The 21,319-nt window shown below is 40.4% G+C and overlaps 1 protein-coding gene across 1 annotated transcript in view; it reads left to right on the forward strand.

The window, feature by feature from the left end:
• LOC134646561 (thyrotropin-releasing hormone-degrading ectoenzyme-like) overlaps window positions 1–20,797 on the forward strand; it is a 233,778-nt gene extending 212,981 nt beyond the window's left edge. Inside the window, exons 17-20 of the mRNA XM_063500358.1 lie at window positions 4,544–4,711; window positions 7,809–7,949; window positions 8,045–8,126; window positions 15,176–20,797. Of these exons, the coding sequence (XP_063356428.1) occupies window positions 4,544–4,711; window positions 7,809–7,949; window positions 8,045–8,126; window positions 15,176–15,328 (544 nt within the window). The 3' untranslated portion in view covers window positions 15,329–20,797. The remainder of the gene's footprint in view (window positions 1–4,543; window positions 4,712–7,808; window positions 7,950–8,044; window positions 8,127–15,175) is intronic.
• Window positions 20,798–21,319: the final 522 nt, after the last annotated feature.

The following is a 21,319-nucleotide window of genomic DNA, read 5'->3' on the forward strand; positions in this document are numbered from 1 at the left end:
GTTTAAAATAGATAAATAAATTATTAGGGAAGCGCTTCAAGGAGAACAGAGACGAGCACAGGTGTTACATCGGGTATGACCTTCCACATTCTGAAGTTTATTCTTTCACAGAGATTTTCCTTTGTGCACTTTCCTACAGCTACTCCATAAAGAGGAACACAGTGAAGTTATTCCAAACTAGACAACAAGCAGTCAGGTTGTCCTTGAGGTCTCCACAGAGGCAGAACAGAACACGGTCAGGTTATCATCCCCCACAAAGGCTCCACTGGGCCCAGCTCCTCAAAATAGTGAGAACTTGCCAAATAGAGAGGTCATCTCTAAAAAAATATACACTGTATATACTCACCAGACACTTTATTAGGAACACCTTGCTAATACCAGGTTTTACCTCCTTTTGCTTTGAGCTGCCGTAACTCTTTGTCCTACAAAGATAACATTGATGACTTCCTCACTACCTTTAATGAAGAGTTTTGACAACTCAGTATATATATAAATATGTGGTTCGACAACCATTAGAACGGTTTCTGTGTAGCTACATAGACAGACCATCATCACCAACTTCTGATTCACACTCAGTAGATAAGCACACCTGAAATATGACAGAAGCCGCTCAGTTTAGACAAGAGCTTCAGGGGTTGTCCTTGTAAGCTTTAAAGAGGTAAAGAGTTTATTCTTGATGGCACAGATTTAACAAGGTGCTGGAAACATACCTCAGGGATTTTGGTCCATATTGACATGAAACCATCATGCTGCACTTCCATCTTTTTCCACCACATCCCAAAGGTTTTCTGTTGGAATGGTGACTGTGGAGGTCATTTCAGGACAGTGAACTTGTTGGCATGTTCAAGAAACCAGTTTGAGATGATTTGATGGTTATAACTGTGCTCATAAAGGTCAGCAAAAATACTTAGGTACAGTAGGCTGTGAGGTTTAAATGATGCTCAGTTGCTACTATGGGGCCCAAAGCAGAACCAAGAAAATATCCCCATAACCTTTACTCCAGCACCAGCACTGTTGATACAAGGTAGGATGGATTCATGCACTTGTGTTGTTTATACCATCAAAATGTAGCAAAATTTGAGACGAAATCAGACCCAGCAACATTTTTCTAATCTTTTGTTGAGACTGTATGAATTCTAGCCTCAGCTTTCTGTTCTTAGTAGACAGGAGGTACATTCAGTGTGGTGCAGAGACATATGATACCAGATTTTCAACAAATAAGGTTCTCTGTTTTCCTTTAAATAGAGCAACTTGAACATCATGTTGAATTAAATAAGACTTTAAACATCAGAATGAGACCACAAACTCAGGAAAGTGTTTACTGATGCCACAGATTTTACAGTCTCATAGAAACTTCTGTATATTCAGATTTATTTTTCACAACCAGAGGAGGCACGCCTTACTGGCTCATACTCAGGCACTTAAATATGAAGCTGCGTCCATCTTTTATAGACACTTACACGGATGTGGGTTTTGTCAGGTACACATGAAGTTTTTTATGTTGTTTTGACAGTTCAGAACATTTGTGTAGACTTTTTCCCTTCATGGATGAAATGGGATTCATGGTGTATCAAAGGTCTTGCTCGAAGGGGCTCCAGATCTCGCTCTTATCAATCAGCCTGTACCACCAGGTGTTGCTTTTTTCCTCCAGCAGTCAGATAACTGAGAGACAGTTTGTGTAACCAGCATTCAGTGTGCCAGGTCACCTCACAGATTCCACTTTTATTCCTCTGCCTGCAAATGGTGATACACAGCACAATAATAAATGTTGACACAAGTCGTGGGGTGCTTTCACAGCAGGTTCAAAATAAGAAACATCATTCAGTTTGTGTTCAAAGACTTTACAAAAAAAATAACTTTACAGACATATGACTGACACAAACCCAGCTCATTTTATTTTAATAAACTTTGTGTGCGTTTATTTTCTCTGGTGTCACAGAGAGGTTACAAAAAGTAATCAGCTAGAAGCAATATGAATCAAGACTGCAACTACACCATGTGTTATGTTGTAAATGGAAATAAACGAACTAAAATATATAATAACAAAACACGCATTTGTGACAATAAAACACTGGCAGCAATAAATAGAGAAAAAAATGTCAGATATTGTGTTATTATATCTTGTTCACCTCTTTGCTAATGATGAATCAGCTCCATCAGCTGTTTATCGCATCAAACGAGTCTGTTATATTGTGATGTTGGATATTAACCTCCTAACATGGTCAGTACCAACTTGTTGATTGTTGAGAGGTTAATGGGTGTTAATTTGTGTTTTCTTTACTGCTGATCCAGTAAGGGTCATGAGGGCAGCAGTCTAATCAGAGATGACCAGACCTTCCTGTGCCCGGCCACTCACTCCAGCCTCCTCCAGGAGGATACAGGGGCAGAGTTTTCTATGTATTCAGATAGAGGCTTAGGTTATTATTCTACCTTGTTAGTGTTGAAATAATTGTATTTCTCTGAACAAAGCAAACATCACCATATTATGGGTTCATCTACAGCTGGTGGTAATCACCAACAGAGGAAATGAGGTTCCTCTGTAGGCTGTCTGGCCTCTCCCTTAGAGATGTGGACAGAACAGAGCATTACTCCTCCACATCAAAAACAGCCATTTCAGATGATTCAAGGATTTGACCAGGGTGCTTACAGGTGAGATGTTTCAGCATTTCCAACTGGGATTAGACCCGAGGGCACACCCAGAACATGCTGGTGAAATTGAATCTCTCAGCTGGCTTAGGAATGCCTCAGACTCCCCCAAGAAGTAAGTGTTAGAGGAGCTGGAGAGGGAGAGAGAAATCTGAGAATCTCTGCTTAGACAGGTCTTATTTTTGTACCTGTCTGTTCATTAAGTAAATCACTCATATCTGGCGCCCTGGAAGATCAATATTCAGTTCAAACGACAAGAGCAGCTGGTCGATTGTACAGGTTGTAAACTAATAACAGGGTTAATGAGTATTTAGAGGTGGTGAAAATGCAAATATTGGCTATCCCAACGACTGTGACTGTTTATGAGTCCTTCCATGATTAATATAGCTGAACACACTCTTTTTTTTCCTGTGAGAGAACTTTTAGGATTTAAGTGACTGGCTTGTTTTCACTTTTTCTGGTTGCTCATATTTCTTCCCATGTTGAACATGTTTTTAGTAGTGTTGCTTGGTCTTGCTTGCCAGCACTTATACTACACCACCGACTTTCATCAAGTCATGAATAAACCTTAGTACTGAAGAAAATAAACTGTGAAATGACAGGTTAGTGTAAAGTTAATGATAAGGCAGAATTCCAGTGATGTAAACAAAATGGAAACTTCTGGTAATTATGACTAAAAGACTATTACGGGGCAGTAGCTTCTGTTTTAGTCAGTTACAGCTGCAACAATGCGGTCATAACAAATAACTATGGATGGGAAACACAAGAAACAAGCCTCCTTTACTTTAGTTCTGATCAGTCCAGAATACCATTTTAATGACTTCCATCTCATCAAATTTATAAATAAGAGAGAACATTAGGGTCATCAACAAAGAGTCACTTATGGAGTTATTGTTTTGCAATGAAACTGAATCTAAAAGTTCTTAACTGCAACTCTAAGAGCCTCAACTTGAATTACATAAAAAACACACAGTCACAATCAATTCAAAACTGTTCAAAATGACGAGTTTGGTGACTGCGAAGAAATGCGGGGATCAAAAAGCTTTTATCGCTGCAGCTTAAACATGAACAAAGTTCCACAGCAGTACGGCTCATCCACCCTACCAACACAGTCAGACTATCTGAATCCACTGAAGCACCAGAACAAATGCCGCGGTAGTTCGTGCTACAAATAAAGCAAGGCAGCAGCTACCTGCGACCACAACACCGAAAGTCTTGTGAAGCTTTGCTCTGAGCATTCATCAGAGCAGCAGGGTGACTGGCTAATGTGTTTTTTAGCATCTCAGTTAAAATTCTCCTAAACCTCTACTCACAATTTATGCATCGCCATCTCTGTCTTGTCTGTTTACTTAGCCGTGTATCTCAAAGTTGGAACTTGGACACTGACTAGAACATTTGCTGTGTTTACTCTGATTAAAGTTTGGCTTGGCAATTGTGAATGCAGCTGAGACAGAAGTTGTCTGCAGTCAGCACTTATGCTATTCAAACTGAAAATATATTCCATCACAATAAATTTAGAGGTATGCGTGCCAATTAGACTTCCTGAAACTTTCTAAAGTCCCAGTTGTTCAAAAGTGTCTGAGTGTGGCTCTTTCTCTGCATTTTATGACCATAGCAGCAGCAGGAGGAATGTTTTTAATGGAGCTTCTTAATGGAATCAGAATTTCTCACTTAGCACCCAGAGAGCGTCCCAGTTAATCCCGCAGACATGCCTTATCGGGGCTTTTAGTTTTATTACCTTCCTGTCCCTGCAGGAAGGTGGTACTGCAAATAAGTCACATCAAATACTCACATTCCTAAAATGATACCAGACTTTTGCTGTACTGGTAATTTGTTGCACCGGGGCAGAGTGGCTTCAGTCAGTGTGATGGTGTGATATTGTGTCCCTGCCCTGTAGGATTCCTCCTAACATCCGAGACATAGTTTACTGCACCGGAGTCAGCCTGATGGACGAGGATGTGTGGGAGTTCATCTGGATGAAGTTTCACTCCTCCAACGCCGTTTCAGAGAAGAAGATCCTGCTGGAGGCTCTGACCTGCTCAGACAACACTTTCCTCCTCAACAGGTACACATGGCTCGGCTGTTTCTGTCGTTGCAGCTATTAGAGAATGATTCTGCATTGTTTAACCTCACAAACACTCAATGAGATAGCTGTGTTTTTTTAAATTGCATTCTAAAGTCATATGAATCAATATCATTGATCTACCCAGCAAATATGCTCTCTTGGGGCCCATGTGAGGGCAAGTGTGGGCAGACCCACGCAGCCCTAATACAAGGGGTCATCGCATAGCTGATTTGGCAGATTTTTACACCAGATGCCCTTCCTGACACAACTCTCAAAGGATTTAGGTCTCCTACACTGGGTCCGCATGGACTCTATACAGTATAACCACTGTTTGTGTCTTTCGAGACGGTCACAGTGATAGACTGACCCAAGAGTCTGAATTCTGCTTCACTATTTTTTATGTTTTCAGGAAAGCAACAGCAGTAACAAATCTCCCCGTATGAAATCAGGATTTTGTGACTGAAACTGAAACTTGAGCCATGTACAATGACTCTGTGCTGGAGGGGAACATAGAGACAGGCCAAGTGTGTCTGAGCATCACAAATATGAATGACAGTGGTGGGATAGCATCCTGAAGTGAGATTAAGTTAACCTGTTAACATCCACAGGCATTTGTGTGCCTGTCAGGCTGTGCCAGTATCACAGTCATATCGTGTAGTCTGAATATTAAATAATTCTGCATTGCTGCTATTTTTAATCAGTTTCCTGCTGTGAGCTTAATTCACATCTGGATTATCTACCTCCTGCTGTTTGTCTTTAATTGCATCTTGCGTACATGTTCTGCAAATGTCATATAATATTAAATTGTTAAGATCCTCCGGCAGATATGTAACAACATTCACATTTATTTTGAGCTGTAATAGGTGTCTGTATAAGAGGGACCAAAAACAGACACGTGGCAGACGAGCAGGATGGATTAAATAAATAGAACTTTAATAAAAAAACGTACTGAAAATAAACAGAACGTGCTGCCGGGAACAGTTTGGTTAAGACCAACTTAGACTGGGTCTAAAAAAACATTATCAGACCAAGAAATGAAGGTAAAAGCCCAAATTTGGGGGACAGCATGGAAACAATGACTTTGTTCGTATTTGGAAAATGGCTCAGATACTGCAGAGTTGTGTCTGTACTGGGCTGTATTAGAATATGACAAACAAACCAGTGAACAATAAAAAATAAAAAGGTGACTAAATCCTACCTGTCAGGTGAGCTCTGTTAATTGGCGGCGCACTGACAGGAAAAAATTGCAAATTGACAGAAAGGTGTGTGCAGTGAAAAGATGCCTGGGGGGCGTTACATGTGCTGAAATCCAGCTAGGTTTGAGTGTGTGTGTGTGTGTGTGTGTGTCTGTACAAGTGTGTTTTTGTGTGACTGTCTATACACAACACTGTATTTTATCAGGGGCAACTGCCACTATCGCTCATTGAGAAAAATTGCAAGGATGAATTACACACACACTTGCGGTAAGACCGATCAGTGTGTGTAGGTGTGTGTCTGTGAATGTGTGTGTGTGTGTGTGTGTGTGTGTGTGTGTGTGTGTGTGTGTGTGTGTGTGTGTGTGTGTGTGTGTCTCTCAGGTATTGATTTTCTACCCACAGTAAACTGTTCTGCAATCAGAGAGGTGGTACTGTATGTTCAGATTGCAGCACACACAAACACACACAAACACACACACACACACACATGTCTGGTTTGCTATCCTCGTGGGGACATCCCATTGACATAATGCTTTCCCTAGCCCCTTACCCTAACCCTAACCATTAAAAATGAATGCCTAACCCTAACCCTTACCCTAAACCTAACCATAACCTAATTGTAACCCTGACAGTAAAACCGCATTTTGAGTGTGAAAATTGCTTTCAACCCCGAGGGGACCTGGATTTTGGTCCCCACGGTGCAGAAAGTCCCCACCAGGATAGTAAAAGTCAGATTTTGGTCCCCACCAGGATAGTACGAACCCGTACACACACACACACACACACACACACACACACACACACACACACACACACACACACACACACACAAATCAAAAACCACAGCTCAGAAAGAAGCTGATTGGTCACACAGGAAATGGTTTCAGCAGAGGGATTGTGGGAAAAGAGAGAGAAAATTGATTTGGGGGTTTAATGAAAAGATGGCAGTTACAAACAATGAGCCAAGCGACACACACACACACACACACACACACACACACACAGAGGCAGTGAAGCAACAGAAAATAAAGAAAGATGAAGGTAAACTTTGAACACGACGTTGGATGATTGAACATAAATTTATGAAACTCTTTGGCCTGCTCAGTTTCACATCTCAAAGAAAAAGAAAAACTCTCAATTTGATACGTTTACACATCCAAAAGATCACTCTGTGTGTGATCAACATGTTTCTGTAAATCCCTTTAAATTCCCTCCAATCCCCTTTAAGCTGGAAGTAGCTCACGTGAGTGTTTCAGAGGATTCTTTCTTGATTTGGCAGAAACATCCTCCGGCAGCTCTCAGGACAAAAAAACTACAAAATGACAGCTTGACCTTTTCTGGCCAGATTACATGAGCTGTCGACCCTCACGCTGCTGGCGAGTGACACACGCGTTAGACTTCACACACTGCGACTCTCACACCAAATCCAGAAACAGAGGCTAAACAACTCTTAATATCTGAACACAAAATACACTTTACAAGTTCCAGTTGCCAGAGGTACACAGAACTTTCTATGTGAGGTTATTAATCCATGTATGACAAAACTTTAAGAGGAGGTAAAGAAGGTTATTGAGTGACTTGTAACTTTAAAAGATCCATATTTACATACCACATTGTTTTTTCTTAACTCTTTACTTCTTGAAAGCTGCTGTCAGATTTCATGCATCAGGGAAGGCAGATGGGACAACACTGTGGAAGAGTGTGAGCGTCGTCTTTAAGGGCTTTATAGTTAAATTCAAAGTCAGTATTTGGAGCGAATTTCAGTCTTTATTAATATTGTGATCGTGCTAATATTTGTTGAGCATGTTAATGTGTTAGCATATATGGAACCTATCAGCTCTCCAGGTAGACTCGGTACAGCCACATTCCAACCTTTCCATCCTTTTCTTTGTGTCTCCAAGGCTGTTGAACCTGTCTCTGACCTCGGACCTGGTCCCAGAGCAGGATGTGATTGATGTCATCATCCATGTAGGTCGAAACCCTCAGGGTCGGAACCTGGCCTGGAGGTACTTCAGAGAGAAGTGGGACATCCTGAACGCGCGGTAAGAGACGTGAACGATCAGAAAAGCACGCAAGCGTCTTCAAGTTCTGTACATGTAACACCTGAAATGCCGTCTCTGTCTTCATTTCTGTTCAGATACGGTGAAGCTTTGTTCATGAATTCAAAACTCATCAGTGGAGTCACAGAGTTCCTCAACACTGAGCGAGAACTCAATGAGGTGAGTGAAACAAGTGGTGGTCTAAGGAGCTTGGAAAGAAAAGCGTCTGCACTTCTTTAAGTTGCTTGAAGACGTTTCACCTCTCATCCGAGAAGCTTCTTCAGTTCTAAGGGTCAAATGGTGGAGAGTCCCAGATTTAAGTTTCCCCCCAAAGAGGGACAAAGGACCCCCTGATGATCCTCTACCTAATCACATGAGCCAAGGTGTGAAAACGGGTGTGGGTCACAATCAGCCAGGGTTTCGGGTGAGCTCATTGTGAAACCTGGCCCCACCCTATCATGTGATTTCCTGAGGTCAGATGGCCCAGGATGTGACTGGGCGTTAAGGCGTCTGGGAAGGGATCTCAAAACTGGATTATAGATGGCAGACAGTTGGTGTCGTAAACCACCACCTCTGTTCAAAGATGGTCGCTCACAGTGGACATAAATGGCTTCTTTCACTCCTCTTTCAAACCATCTGTCCTCTCTGTCCAAAATGTGAACATTGGCATCCTCGAAAGAGTGACCTTTGTCCTTTAGATGCAGATGGACTGCTGATTCTTGTCCCGTGGAGGTGGCTCTTCTATGTTGTGCCATGCGCTTGTGAAGTGGCTGTTTGGTCTCTCCAATGTAGAGGTCTGGGAATTCCTCGCTACACTGTACAGCATACACCACGTTGTTAAGTTTGTGTTTAGGAGTTTTGTCTTTCGGGTGAACCAGTTTTTGTCTGAGTGTGTTGCTGGGTCTGAAATACACTGGGATGTCGTGCTTGGAGAAAACCCTCCTGAGTTTCTCTGATACACCGGCTACATAGGGGATGACAACGTTGTTGCGTCTGTCTTTCTTATCCTCCCTAGCTGGTGTCTGATCTTCTTTTCTGTGCATCTTTGCTGACTTTATAAAAGCCCAATTAGGATAACCGCATGTTTTAAGTGCTTCCTTTACATGTGTGTGTTCCTTCTTTTTCCCTTCAGGCTTAGAGGGAACATGTTCTGCCCGATGGTGTAGGGTCCTAATTACTCCAAGTTTGTGTTCCAGGGGGTGATGGGAGTCAAAGAGGAGGTACTGGTCCGTGTGTGTGGGCTTCCGGTAAACTTCAATGTTGAGATTGCCATTCTCTTCAATGTGCACAGCGCAGTCCAGGAAAGGCAAACACTTATCCTTTGTGTCTTCCCTGGTGAACTTGATGTTTTTATCCACAGCGTTAATGTGAGCAGTGAAGGATTCCACTTCTTGTGTTTTGATTTTGACCCAGGTGTCGTCTACATATCTGTACCAGTGGCTGGGTACTCTTCCTTTAAAAGAGCCAAGAGCCTTTCTTTCCACTTCCTCCATGTAAAGGTTGGCTACAATAGGTGACACGGGGGAGCCTGTAGAAACCCTCGTTGTATTTGATCAGATTTGCACACTGTTAGATCTCTGCCTCACCACTACATATTTCAAATACAACGAGGGTTTCTACAGACAAAAACATGGCTGCGCCATGGGCTCCCCCGTGTCACCTATTGTAGCCAACCTTTAACAACCAAACAATAGAAGCAGCCGTCAGGACACAATACAACCGCGGGCATACACACACTAACTAAACTCAACCGGACGACTAACGTGGAGTCTCACGCAATGATCCAGCATCGGTGGAAGCTCCAGCACTCTCCTAAATAGCTCCCCCGATGAGCCCTGATCAGCCGCAGGTGTGTGGCAAAGGTCTTCAGAGGTGGCCCGCCTTCTAGCAGGGCCACACCCACCAGGCCTAAAGGTGCTACAGGAAACAGCTGCATATACACACACATACACACATACCTGCCTATATACCAATGTGGACACAGAACAGTAGCGCAGTATCACATATAATATAACACAAGTCCATAACAACCCCCAATAGCTCAGATCCAGGTCCCTGACATAAAGTTACTTGTTGTGTAAATTTAATTTTCCTGTGATAGACTCTGTATAAAATGTGAATGCAGCCACTATGACATCACACATTTTAAAGTTAGCAAAGTTAGGGTAACTTCACTAACTTTCTAACTTTAAGTTTTAAGAGTTGAGTATTTTTTTTTGTTGTTGTTGTTGCCATCTTTAAAGGTGATGAGTGAGGAGGTGGTCTGTCTGAGAATCCCGCATGGTAACACACCAGTGAGCGCATCCTGTTTAATTTCAAAAGATCTCCCTTTTATAAATTTCCCTCCTCATTTGATAAAGGTGAAAAACTCACCCATATGCTACACAGAGATTTTGATGATGAGCCAAAATGTTGTAACCATTCAAAGACAACTATTCTTTTGGATAATTTCTGAGACCGAGCCAGTGTGTTCTGATATAAAACAGACTGACCAATTGGGACTGAGTTACTGTTTTGTGTCTTTTATGAAGTTTAGCTTCTTCTTCCTGATTTTCTTTCACCTGTGTTACACATTTGTTTAGCTTCCTCTAATTAACTCTGTCTGTACATATATCCTGAGTCCTTCCTTCATCCTTTCTTGGGGCATCCGTGTTTTTCCCACTGTGTTCCAATCTGTTTTCCTCCCTGCTGTCTTCGTCATGTTCTCCTTACTTGGTAGAAACTTGGTGGAAACTTTGGATTACTTTACTGTTTCACATTATAGACTTTGTGACTCTGGACTCTTTCATTTGGCCTAAATAAATGAAGGGAAATTAATTCTTCCATTCAGAGCAAGAATAAATAAATCTATACCCTACCAGAAGGAAGATTAGCATGTTTTCTACATGCCAGTATGGGAGCTTGGAAATTAACAGGACCTTGAAATTAATCAGTGTGTAATTGTGTTCTTGAGAGGCTCACAGCTGGATCAATATTCCAAATTTACTGTTGATTACTCAGAGAAAATAGAGCTTGATTAACAACATTAATCGTTCCTCTGTTGAATCATCTCACAGCTACTACGCTTGTTGTTTGATATGATGAGTAGATGGAAATCAGATATAATTAAATATAAAATTAAAGGAAGAAAAAACAGGTTGTAGGTGTTTCTGAATAAATCTGTTTATTTAAACTTTGGTGATTAATATTCTTTCGACTTTCCTGTTGGTATGGTAACCGCATCAGGTTTGGCTGTCAGTGAAGCCTCTAAACAAAAACATCATGAGCTTAAATTGATGATGATTCTTTTTAGTTTGAAAAGGGTCTTAGGGTGAGTCACACAGGAGAGGGAAAGTGTAAAGATAATAGAAAGTGAAATCATAGCAGAGACTAAAGGTGGAAGGAGGGCGCAGAGGAGTGCTCGGTTAACGATATGAACTGTAGTAAAGTGCTGCGCTTCACTGAATCTGTCAAACTCTGAACAACATTAAGTTTCCTTTTTGGATCTCAACTTAAAAAAAAAATTTATTCACTTCTTTCAACAAAGTTTCTCTTTTTGACCAAAAAGAAAAAACACCTTAATGTTGAAAACCTGTTAATTTACAGTCCTGTAAACCAAAGTCTTCTTTTGACATCTCCACTTTCATGCTGGAAATTTTATGTGTAATTATAAATTGTTGAAAAAAAGTAATTTTCAACAGTTAATTGATGCCTTTCAAAGACAGTTTAGCTTGAATACATCACATGTTCACATTCAAACGTTTTTCTTCAGCTGTGTTTAAACAACAAAGTCTTCTTTATATAAAACCTCAGAGCTTTTTGTATTTCAGCTACTAAATGGCCAAATGTATATGCATGTGCCTTTTTATTGCTTTGTCCAGCTGCCTTAGTTCCACTTGTAACAAGCAAAACAAATTGTTAAAAAAAAAAAAGTTTCAAACTTGGATGCAGACCATGATCTCCTAGCTAATAAATGTGCGACCTAAGACATCACCATCCCTCCCTAATGTGGACTTTGGAGGCCTTTCAGGTAGGACTATTATCTCTCAGCAGCCATTATTGCTGCATACGGTGCATGCACAGTTGTTGTCCAATCATCATGGGCACGAATGCTGTGATTTTGGACATTTAATGTTTTTTAGTCATTATTTTTCCAGGGTGGAGTGATTGTACAGAATACATAATGACTTAAACAGGAATTGGGTCCACGTGTTTGAATTTATTATTGATTTTGTCAAATCTATGCAGGGTCAAAAGTGTAAATGCAGAGTCAAATATAAATAATATGTACAGGCCAGTTAACATTTCCTTAGTCATCATGACTGACTACAGTTGGTAGTTTCTCTTTGCAGCACAAAAAGGATTTTTTTGACAGCACTCACTGGATTGACCAAACCTCAGAAAAATGGGAAAGTCCAAGAAACTCAGTTAAGATCTAAGAAAGGAAAATTATGTGAGGATGACCCAAACTGTCACCCTCATGTGAGAGGAAACTGGCTTTGATGTTTAGGAATCATGAAGGCTCAAGCCTCCCATGAATGGAAACTGCTGGAACACCAGTGTCACTGTCCACAACGCGGTGACTTTGACAACACCATGGACTGAGAGGGTGCCGACCAAGAAAGAAGCTGTGACTCCAAAATCAACACTTTCAACCTCGACCGAAATTTTGAGTTGCCCACATGTACAAGTCAAGTGCTTACTGAAGAAAGGTTTGATGGTCAAACGAGACAAAGATGTAGCTCTGGCCACAGTGAACTGAAATATTTTTAGAGGAGTAAAGGTGAGGTTTTGAAACCTAAGAACACTGTACCGATTGTCAAGCATGGTGGTGGTAGCATCATGCACTGGAGCTGTTGTTCTGCACAAAGTGGATGAAATAATGAAGGAGGAGGACTACCTACAAATTAGATGACTGAAATTTGAACGCGCTTGTTATTCCAGCAGGACAAAGATCCCAAACATACAAAAACTGTTGTTGGAATGGATAAAGCTGGCTAAAATTAAGCTTCTGGAATGGCCTTCCCAAAACCTTGACCTCAACCCTAATTTAAATGAACTTTACCAATTCTACAAAGACGAATAGTCAAATATCCATCCAGAATTATGTGAGAAGCTTGTTGATGGCTACCAAAAGCATCTGGACGAAATGCAGCTTGCAATGGAAAGCTAACCAAAGATTAGTGGGGGGTTTATAAATTATTTGACCTTACATGTATATGTGGTGGGGTGTGGTTTGTGGCTCAGCTGCAGGGGAGGGGTGGAGCAGTGGGTTCAGGGTGTGGTGTCAGGGGAGGCTGACACACACCTGCGCTCCGTCAGCTGATCATGTCTCCCTTGTAAAAGATGTGCTGGGACCTGAAGTGGTGTGTGGTGTGTTCTACGAGCAGGGCAGCTGGAAATTTGCCCAGTGAAAAAACAGAGCAAATAAAAAACGTGTGAATGTTGTTTTTTAAGATGTATGCTGTACAATCACACAACATTAGAAAAAGAACAGTTTGAAGAAATCATTAAAATCCAAATATTTTCATGACATTCATGCTCACTGTCGGTCTGTAAACCCTAATGATTAAAGCAATTAAATAATTGTATACCCTTTATTCTAAGTGGGCGTGTCTGTAGTATTCTGAAGTATTCTGCAGGTTCTGAAATACTGATGATATATGTGAATCCATTATGTTTACAGTTCAGCTGCTGAGGTTTTGTTTAATCTATCTTATTTTATAATGACACTGTGAGGTGTGACACCGTGAGCAGAGTCGTTTCCTAGCTACCTGTAATTGGTAGCACAGGTATCTGTGTGTAGTGTGGTGCTCCACTCAGTGAAAAAAAGCAATATCTGTGAAGTGAATTTCAAGCTGTCTTGCTAATGACCATCAAGAATGTGTAATCACTCACCACAAGTACCATTCAAGTCAAGAGGAATGAAGAATAACTGCATTTAAATGTCCGTGATTACAGTATTTAATTTGAAACTGTTTATTTACCTTACACATGCCTTCCTCAGTGATGCATAGGTGAAGAAAATTAAATAAGACACTGTGAAACTATTTCAGCTGAGCTAACAAGCTCTTTAATTTAAATGTAGTGAAACTGTACATATACAACTGTACATATACCTCTGTCAGTGCGCCCCAGGGCAGCTGTGGCTACAATGTAGCTTACCATTGCCAGTGTGTGAATGTGTGTGTGAATGGGTGAATGACTGAATGTAGTGTAAAGCGCTTTGGGGTCCTTAGGGACTGAGTAAAGCGCTATACAAATGCAGGCCATTTACCATTTACCATTTTACCATGACATTAAAGTGCGTCAATATAAAATACAATAAAATGTTTGCATTAAAGTTTTTCCAGCTTTTGCAGGTTTACAGTGGAACTCTAAAAGAATCTGTTTGAGACATGAAAACATCATCCAGGAGTTTTCAGTTATTTGCTTTAATATCCATCTAACTTTGTGTTAACTGTTTGCGGAAGATCCTGCAAGCCCTGACCTCATTAGTTCCATCCAACACCTCTGGGGTGAACTGGAACAGCAACTGTGATCCAGATTTATCACCCAGCATCAGTGTAGCAGCACACTAATGCTCTCATGGCTGAATGGGAGCAAATCCTTGCAGCTGGGTTCACAATCTGGTCAAAACCCTCAAACTAAAAGAATGAAATGTGTATGCTATTGGTTTTTTTTTTCAACTTCTACTGGCAATGTATCTGTTAATTGTACAGAATACATTCTTACTTTTTCTCACTTCTAAAAGTGGAATTATGAAGCTTTCCCTTATTTATGTCATATATATACTCTCCCAGAGGTGGATTTTTATAATGGACATGGCACAAGTTTCAATTCATGAGGTCAATGTATGTACAAGGAATCCCTGTGAGACTAACCTCTGGGTTCAAACTGCCCCACAATGCTCTCTTCAGTTTTCTACTCTTGACCATCTCAGGCACACAGATTGTGCCTTCTAAGTTTTATTTAGATTTTTAAATTTTAATGGAAACAACATTGAACAGTTCAATGAGCTTGAAAGGCTCAAATCTGCCTGAAAGTTATCAATGTCCACTGTGTTAGGGATCTCCATCCTGAAAAGTCAAGAAGTTGTTTCTTTCAGCACTGCGGTGGGGGGTGGGTGACAGCCTTTTTAGCATCTACAGGGGATAAATATTATTATTAATGCTTTTCTTTCATCTTCTTTTCTTTCCTTTCTTCTCCTCTGCTGCCTTATTTACTCCTGTCATTCTTTCTTCCTTTAGTTAAAGGAATTCATCCTGTCCAGTGGTGTGGGGGCGGGGCCTGCGTTGCCACGAGCGCTGGAAATTGTCGAGGGCAATGTGCGCTGGCACCGCCTCCACCGGCGGCAGTTCTACCAGTGGCTACGCAAACCTCCGAGTACCACCTTCGGCTAACACCATGCCAGCCAGCTAAAGTGAAGTGACTGCAAACTGACTGCTATGCTAACACCCTGCTAGCTACCAGATGCAGTCAGACAGAAAAAAAGATGGACTGAAAGATCAAGAACACTGGGTTGACTGGTTTTGATTTTTTTAAAGAACCTTGATTTCAATCTTTTTAGCTCTACTGGATTGATTTCTTCCACTTGTGGCTGATGTGGTTAAATTGGTTACTGTGCTATGTTTAGACTGCTTTAAGGGTAGTCACTGAGACAAGAACCAGCTGTCAGATTAAAAACAGCATACAACAAAGTGAAATGACTAAGATTTTTATAAAAAACAAAAAAACAAAATTGTATTTCAGCTAGACTTCATTAGACACAGTCCATGGAGGACTACTTACTGTGGTATTAGCAGTCACGGGTGGTTCTTTCTGAGGTTGACAATGCGTTTAGATATAAATGGTTTAGTGAGTTTTCCCTTTAAAACATTTAGTATGACACTGATGTTTGATACTAGCTTTCTTTTGATCAAAAAATGGGAACACAACCAGTATCGAAAAGTCAAAAAGTTTATTCTGTTCATTTGGACATAGCATTTTCAGTGGGAGAAACATTTTGTCGCTCATCCAAGTGACTTCTTCAGTCTCAGCCACTCAAACCAGCGTTCCTCCCTGTCCAGGATGTGTACATCTTCATCACTGAAAGAGTGTTTACTGGCCTGTAGGCATAGATAGACTGCGGAGTCCGGGACTGACAAGTTAGCTCTTCTGTCTTGTGCCATCCGCTTCGCCAAGGGTTTTTTGGTTTCCCCGATGTATAAATCATGGCAGTCCTCCTGGCACTTAATAGCATACACTATATTACTCTGTTTGTGTCGGGGATCCTTGGCGTGGACCATTTTTGGTAGCGTTTGGTAGCTCAGCGTGTTTTTGGGGTTTAAAATCCGCAGTGACTCAGTGTGTAGAAAAAATGCGTCTCAACTGTTCCGATACTCCTGACACATAAGGGATCACTACGGGTTTTGCAGTTGTCCTTCTCTCCTGGATCGCCTGTAACTTTCTTTAGGTGCCTTCCCAGCTTTGACAAATGTCCAGCTGGGATAACCATATTTTACTCAGGACCTTCTTGATGTGATGTTCTTCTGCTTCCCTGGCCGCTGTATACGTGGGATGGTGATCGCTATGTGTTGTAGCATCCTAAATGACACCCAGTTTGTGCTCCAGTGGATGATGAGAGTCAAACTTTAAATACTGATCCACATGGGTAGGTTTACGGTACACATCAGCTTTTAAATGTCCCCCATTACTGATGGAAATCTCACAGTCTAAGAATGCTAATCTGTCGCTTTTCATATCCTCCCTGGTGAATTTTATGTGTTGGTCCACCGAGTTTATGTGATCAGTGAATTGTGGTATGTCCTGAGATTTGATCTCACCCAGGTGTCATCCACATACCTGAACCAATGACTTAGTGGTGTTCCAGGCTGAGATTTAGAAGTCACTTGGATGAATGACGAAATGTTTTTCCCACTGAAAACTCTACGTCCAGAAACAGAATGAACTTTTTGGGATACCTGGATGATTAAGCATGCATCAAGACATTAGATTGTATGGTTTCAGTCACACAATGCAATGAATTGACTAGAACGGATTCAAAATAGATCTTTCAACATATCCAGAACAAAGAAAATTTTACTCTCACTTTGACAAATCATAGGTGTAATTGTCTGCATTTTGATTGGCTGATTAAAGATGCAACTCGCAGTTTTCAGCACTTCAAGGCTCTGATCCTCACAACGCCCTTGCTAACCAAAGATCCAGAACAGTTTAATCAGTCTGGCCTGTGTTCAGCACATTAAACCGGCTGACGGTAAAAGGCAGACACCCTGGCAGTTAGGGGCATGTCGATCATTGAACAGAGCTGTAATTAACACTACATGGACTTGATGTCTTCTGATAACACTCAGAGCACTGATTCACACTCATTAACTCTCCACAGAATTCATACCGTTCGGCCTGAAATTAAAGGGCAGCTTTTTTTTTCATGATCAAAAACTCAGCTTTTGAAAATATCAGTGGGTTCAGGAGGAGTTTGTTGGGGCCTCGTTTCAGAAATGTCCCCTGAATATAAAAAGCTCACAGCACAAAAGCTCAAACAAAATTTCCTCTAAACCAGAGAAAACACTTAATGCTGAAGAATAATAATGGTCGAGCAAAGGTCTGTTTTCTTTTCTATAAGCAAAACTGGACAGCATTTTGAAGGAGACTTTAAAAGAAGGCCCAAAACAGCCTTGGTACATAAAGGGGGTGTTGGGTTTAAGCAAAAGCACAGAGGCTGAATAGGACAAGATTTACAATTTCCTATAAATTAGTTTTTCTATTTAAAGTTGTTGACAGCAACTACAAAAACAGAATTTACCATGAAAGGTATTTTCCATTTGCCAATATGTAAGTCTGTATTTCTGTGCCCTCTATAGGATTAAATATGCTACCTGACAGAAAATCAAAAGAAAAAGTATTTAAATGCATTTGTTTTTCATTTGTAAAGGCAAAGAAAGCAGGAAAAGAAAAACAAATTCAAATGTAAAATGAATGCAGCTCTCATTAGCCTGGTCTGAAAAATTGAAAATATCCAGTTAACAGCAGTTCTCTCTGAGAAAATACACTGTTGATGTCAGAGGTCAGAGGAGAATGACCAGACTGCTTTGATAGGAATCTGATAGTAAGACAGCAGTAACCCGAATAATTACTCATTACTATCAAAGTATGCAGTATAGCATCTCTGAATGCACAACTAATTTGGCATTCATAGACTTAAATGGAAAAGACTCACATTAGCATGATCCAGTTAACTTTCAGGGGGCTAATTCTAAAAATACTAATTTATAACCCTAAGCTATCATAATATATAATTTTTATTCTTTAAAAAAATCTGTGTGTTTACGTGTTTGGAACAAGTAAAATACATTTTTTTCTTTTCTCCAAAACATAGGGTTAGAGATTTTTTTTTTGGTACATGTCATCTTAAATTAAAGACACCTGCATCCACACACTTGGCAAGCTACCAGAAGGGGTCAGGTGTAATTGTAATAGTTTCCTCAAATGCTTCCCACTTCAGATCTGTCAGCCAGAAAACCTGCTATTTATTTTGTGACCTCCTAAAGTCTGACAAACTCCTCAGAGAGATTAATTGAATGACAGATGGATGAGAATGTTGGAATCATTCCTTGTGGAAAACTGAGAAGAGCCAGGGGACTGTAAAACTGACAGAGCATCTCAGAAAGCTTTTTCTGGCTGACAGCAATCTTGGAAATTAAATCAGTGACCAAATAACAACTCAAAAAGATTTCTGTGGTTTTACAAAGCACAAAACCAGAAATTTGTTGGACAAAAGCACATCAGCCTCAACTTCTGGACAAAACCTACAGTCACAAAAACAAGATTTTTTTTTTTTGAGCCAGTCAATGCTTAGATATCAGTAAACCTGTTTTTTGTAAACCTGATGGACAAATCAGTGAGTAGAGTCAAAATGAAAGATGGTAAAATGAAATGTCCAACAAGACAGCTGAGAGCATGTTGTTTAGAGAAATGTGTTTAGTGTCGTTATATGCAGATGATGTGGCTTTTTAAACACAGTTGTACTCATGTTGATGTGACAGATTGAAGGTCATCATCAGTGGACTTATTTAAAGACAGGCAAGTGTAATCCTATAAAGTTCACAAAGTGATTTACTGATGAAATGCAAAGCCTGAGGAACCTGGCATTTCAAGATATTTGTTTGCAACGATAAGTTCTATGTTGAGGAGCATGCAGTTTGGCAGAGTTGATGCCATATGGGACAGTGTGATGGATTACAAAGTACAACAGACGGTGTACAATAGCACTGACCATACACACGCTCAGTCGTGCACGAGTGTCGTAGATCTGACTGCTTTGTGGAGCCTGTACAGATTCTGCTGTGCTACAAAATATAAAGCAGAATGGAGGTGTTGGCTGCGTGACAGAAATGTGACAGATTCTACAGATCAAAGGATTTCCGATCAATGTGGATTGTACAGTATAATGGGCTCTGCACTGCTGTGGACTGTGTGGCTAAGAGTCTTGCAGCATGACGGATTTAAAAGCACAATGGACTTTCAAGGGAGTAGATTTCTGATTTTGCTTTTTTAATGTAAATGATTCTGTGGACTCGAGAGTCTTAGGAACATGAGCTGGACACAAAAATGCCTGAAGAGAACACCTGTGAAACCTTTGGAAATGTGACTTTTAAGAAGTTTTTTTAAAAAAGGACTTTTAATGTTTGTTGCATTGAACTTTCGTCCAGTGGAGCAGACTTTGAAGTTGTTCCTCTTCTCTTCGATCCAGCTTTGATGTTAATAACTGAGCCATATACAAATTAATGGACCTGCCTGCTTCTATAAAATGTGTGTCCAGTGACGTATGTTGATGTGCGTGTGTGAAGATGAAGAAAACAGCAGTTTTGGCGATGAGAGCCACATTACCAGTCATGATTAAATGATTATAATTATGATGGTGGAACTAATGATGATGGTTGACTCAGTGATGACAAATGTTGATGATGTGAAAAAGCTAATTAGTATTATTCTAATTATTATACTAATTATTCAGTGCATTTTCAACCTTTATTGTCCATTCAGGGAAGTTTGGTTTACAGACACAAAGCACACAATGAATCTGCCCTGTGTATAATTAACACTGTAAATTATCCAACTGTGATGACTTTGAAATTAAAATGTGGACTACGAAGATGTTGATGCTGAAGATCATATTAATGGTGGTGGTGATAATGATGAAGATGATGATGATTATGGCTTAGGACCAAAATCTGAAAGAAACAGGAAGTCCTACACAAGCCTTTAATCCTACTTCCTGTTTACTTTTCTTTGGTTGTGTTTTCTGATTGGACAATATTAAAACAAAAATGGTTACCATTGTGTGTGATTCATTCTGTTTCTGTCCAGTACCTCAAAACCAGCAAGAAGGCAAGTAATAGGAAGGTTTATTAGTCTGAACACACAAATCTGAGGGTAAGGTCCTGCTGAGCTGTTCCTCTGAAAACTAAAGTGACCTAATAGCTACAAAGATGGTGTTGGCATTTCAGTACCAAAAAACAGGATACAGGATCCCATGATGGAAGAGTTTATGTGCACAGTGGGTTTGAAGATAACTGAGCTGGAAAGCAGCATTGATTATGTACTTTTTCACATAACACAACCTAAGAAGGAACTACTTAAAAAAAAAAAATTAAGTATACAAGGAGCCACTAACCTTGGACAGAGGCAGACTGCAGATCGTGTGCCAGTTTATGATCAAGGATAGTTTGTGGTACAGCAGTTTAGATCTTCTTTGGTTGTCGTGGTAATCCACTTTCACTTTAATCTTTTTCTGTCTTAGTCTCTTTGCTGTCTGAAGTCACATGTAGCAAGTCGAGATAAACTGCTGGGAAAGTTTTTTTTAATATATTTCATTTAGAGGAGCCAGACTTTTTTGTATGTTGCCTCTATTCTATATAGGTTTCTTAAAGCTAGATTTTACTGTCCATTGATTGTATTTTTCCCTTTATTAGAGCTAAATATTGCTTAAATGTCTAGTGTTCACATGGTTTGTCTTTTCAATATGGTATTGTCAGTGCTCCACCAATCGATGTCAGTCAGAGGTTTCTCTTTTAGGATAGTTTTAAGTGGCAGTTGTTGCTATTTTGTCAGTACTGCCACAGTGGCTCATTTACACGTGTCAGTTGTTAATGAGAAGGGTTATTGTTCTGAAGCGGTGTCTAGTATCCAAGTAGTTTTCAGTGTCTGAACCTAAAACAAATAAAGAGTACTTGAACCATCCCCACTGGACACAAACTGTTGCTTTATGGTTGACAAAGCTACTTGTGTCATCACGGCTACTGTGGAATTTGTAGGTCTTTAAAATGGGATCTCAGTGGCTGATATTGCCACGGCCTGTGTCAGAGCACTGATGCCAGGAGGAATCTGAC

This window comes from Pelmatolapia mariae, linkage group LG17 (genome assembly GCF_036321145.2).
Source record: "Pelmatolapia mariae isolate MD_Pm_ZW linkage group LG17, Pm_UMD_F_2, whole genome shotgun sequence".
Lineage (NCBI taxonomy): Eukaryota > Metazoa > Chordata > Actinopteri > Cichliformes > Cichlidae > Pelmatolapia > Pelmatolapia mariae.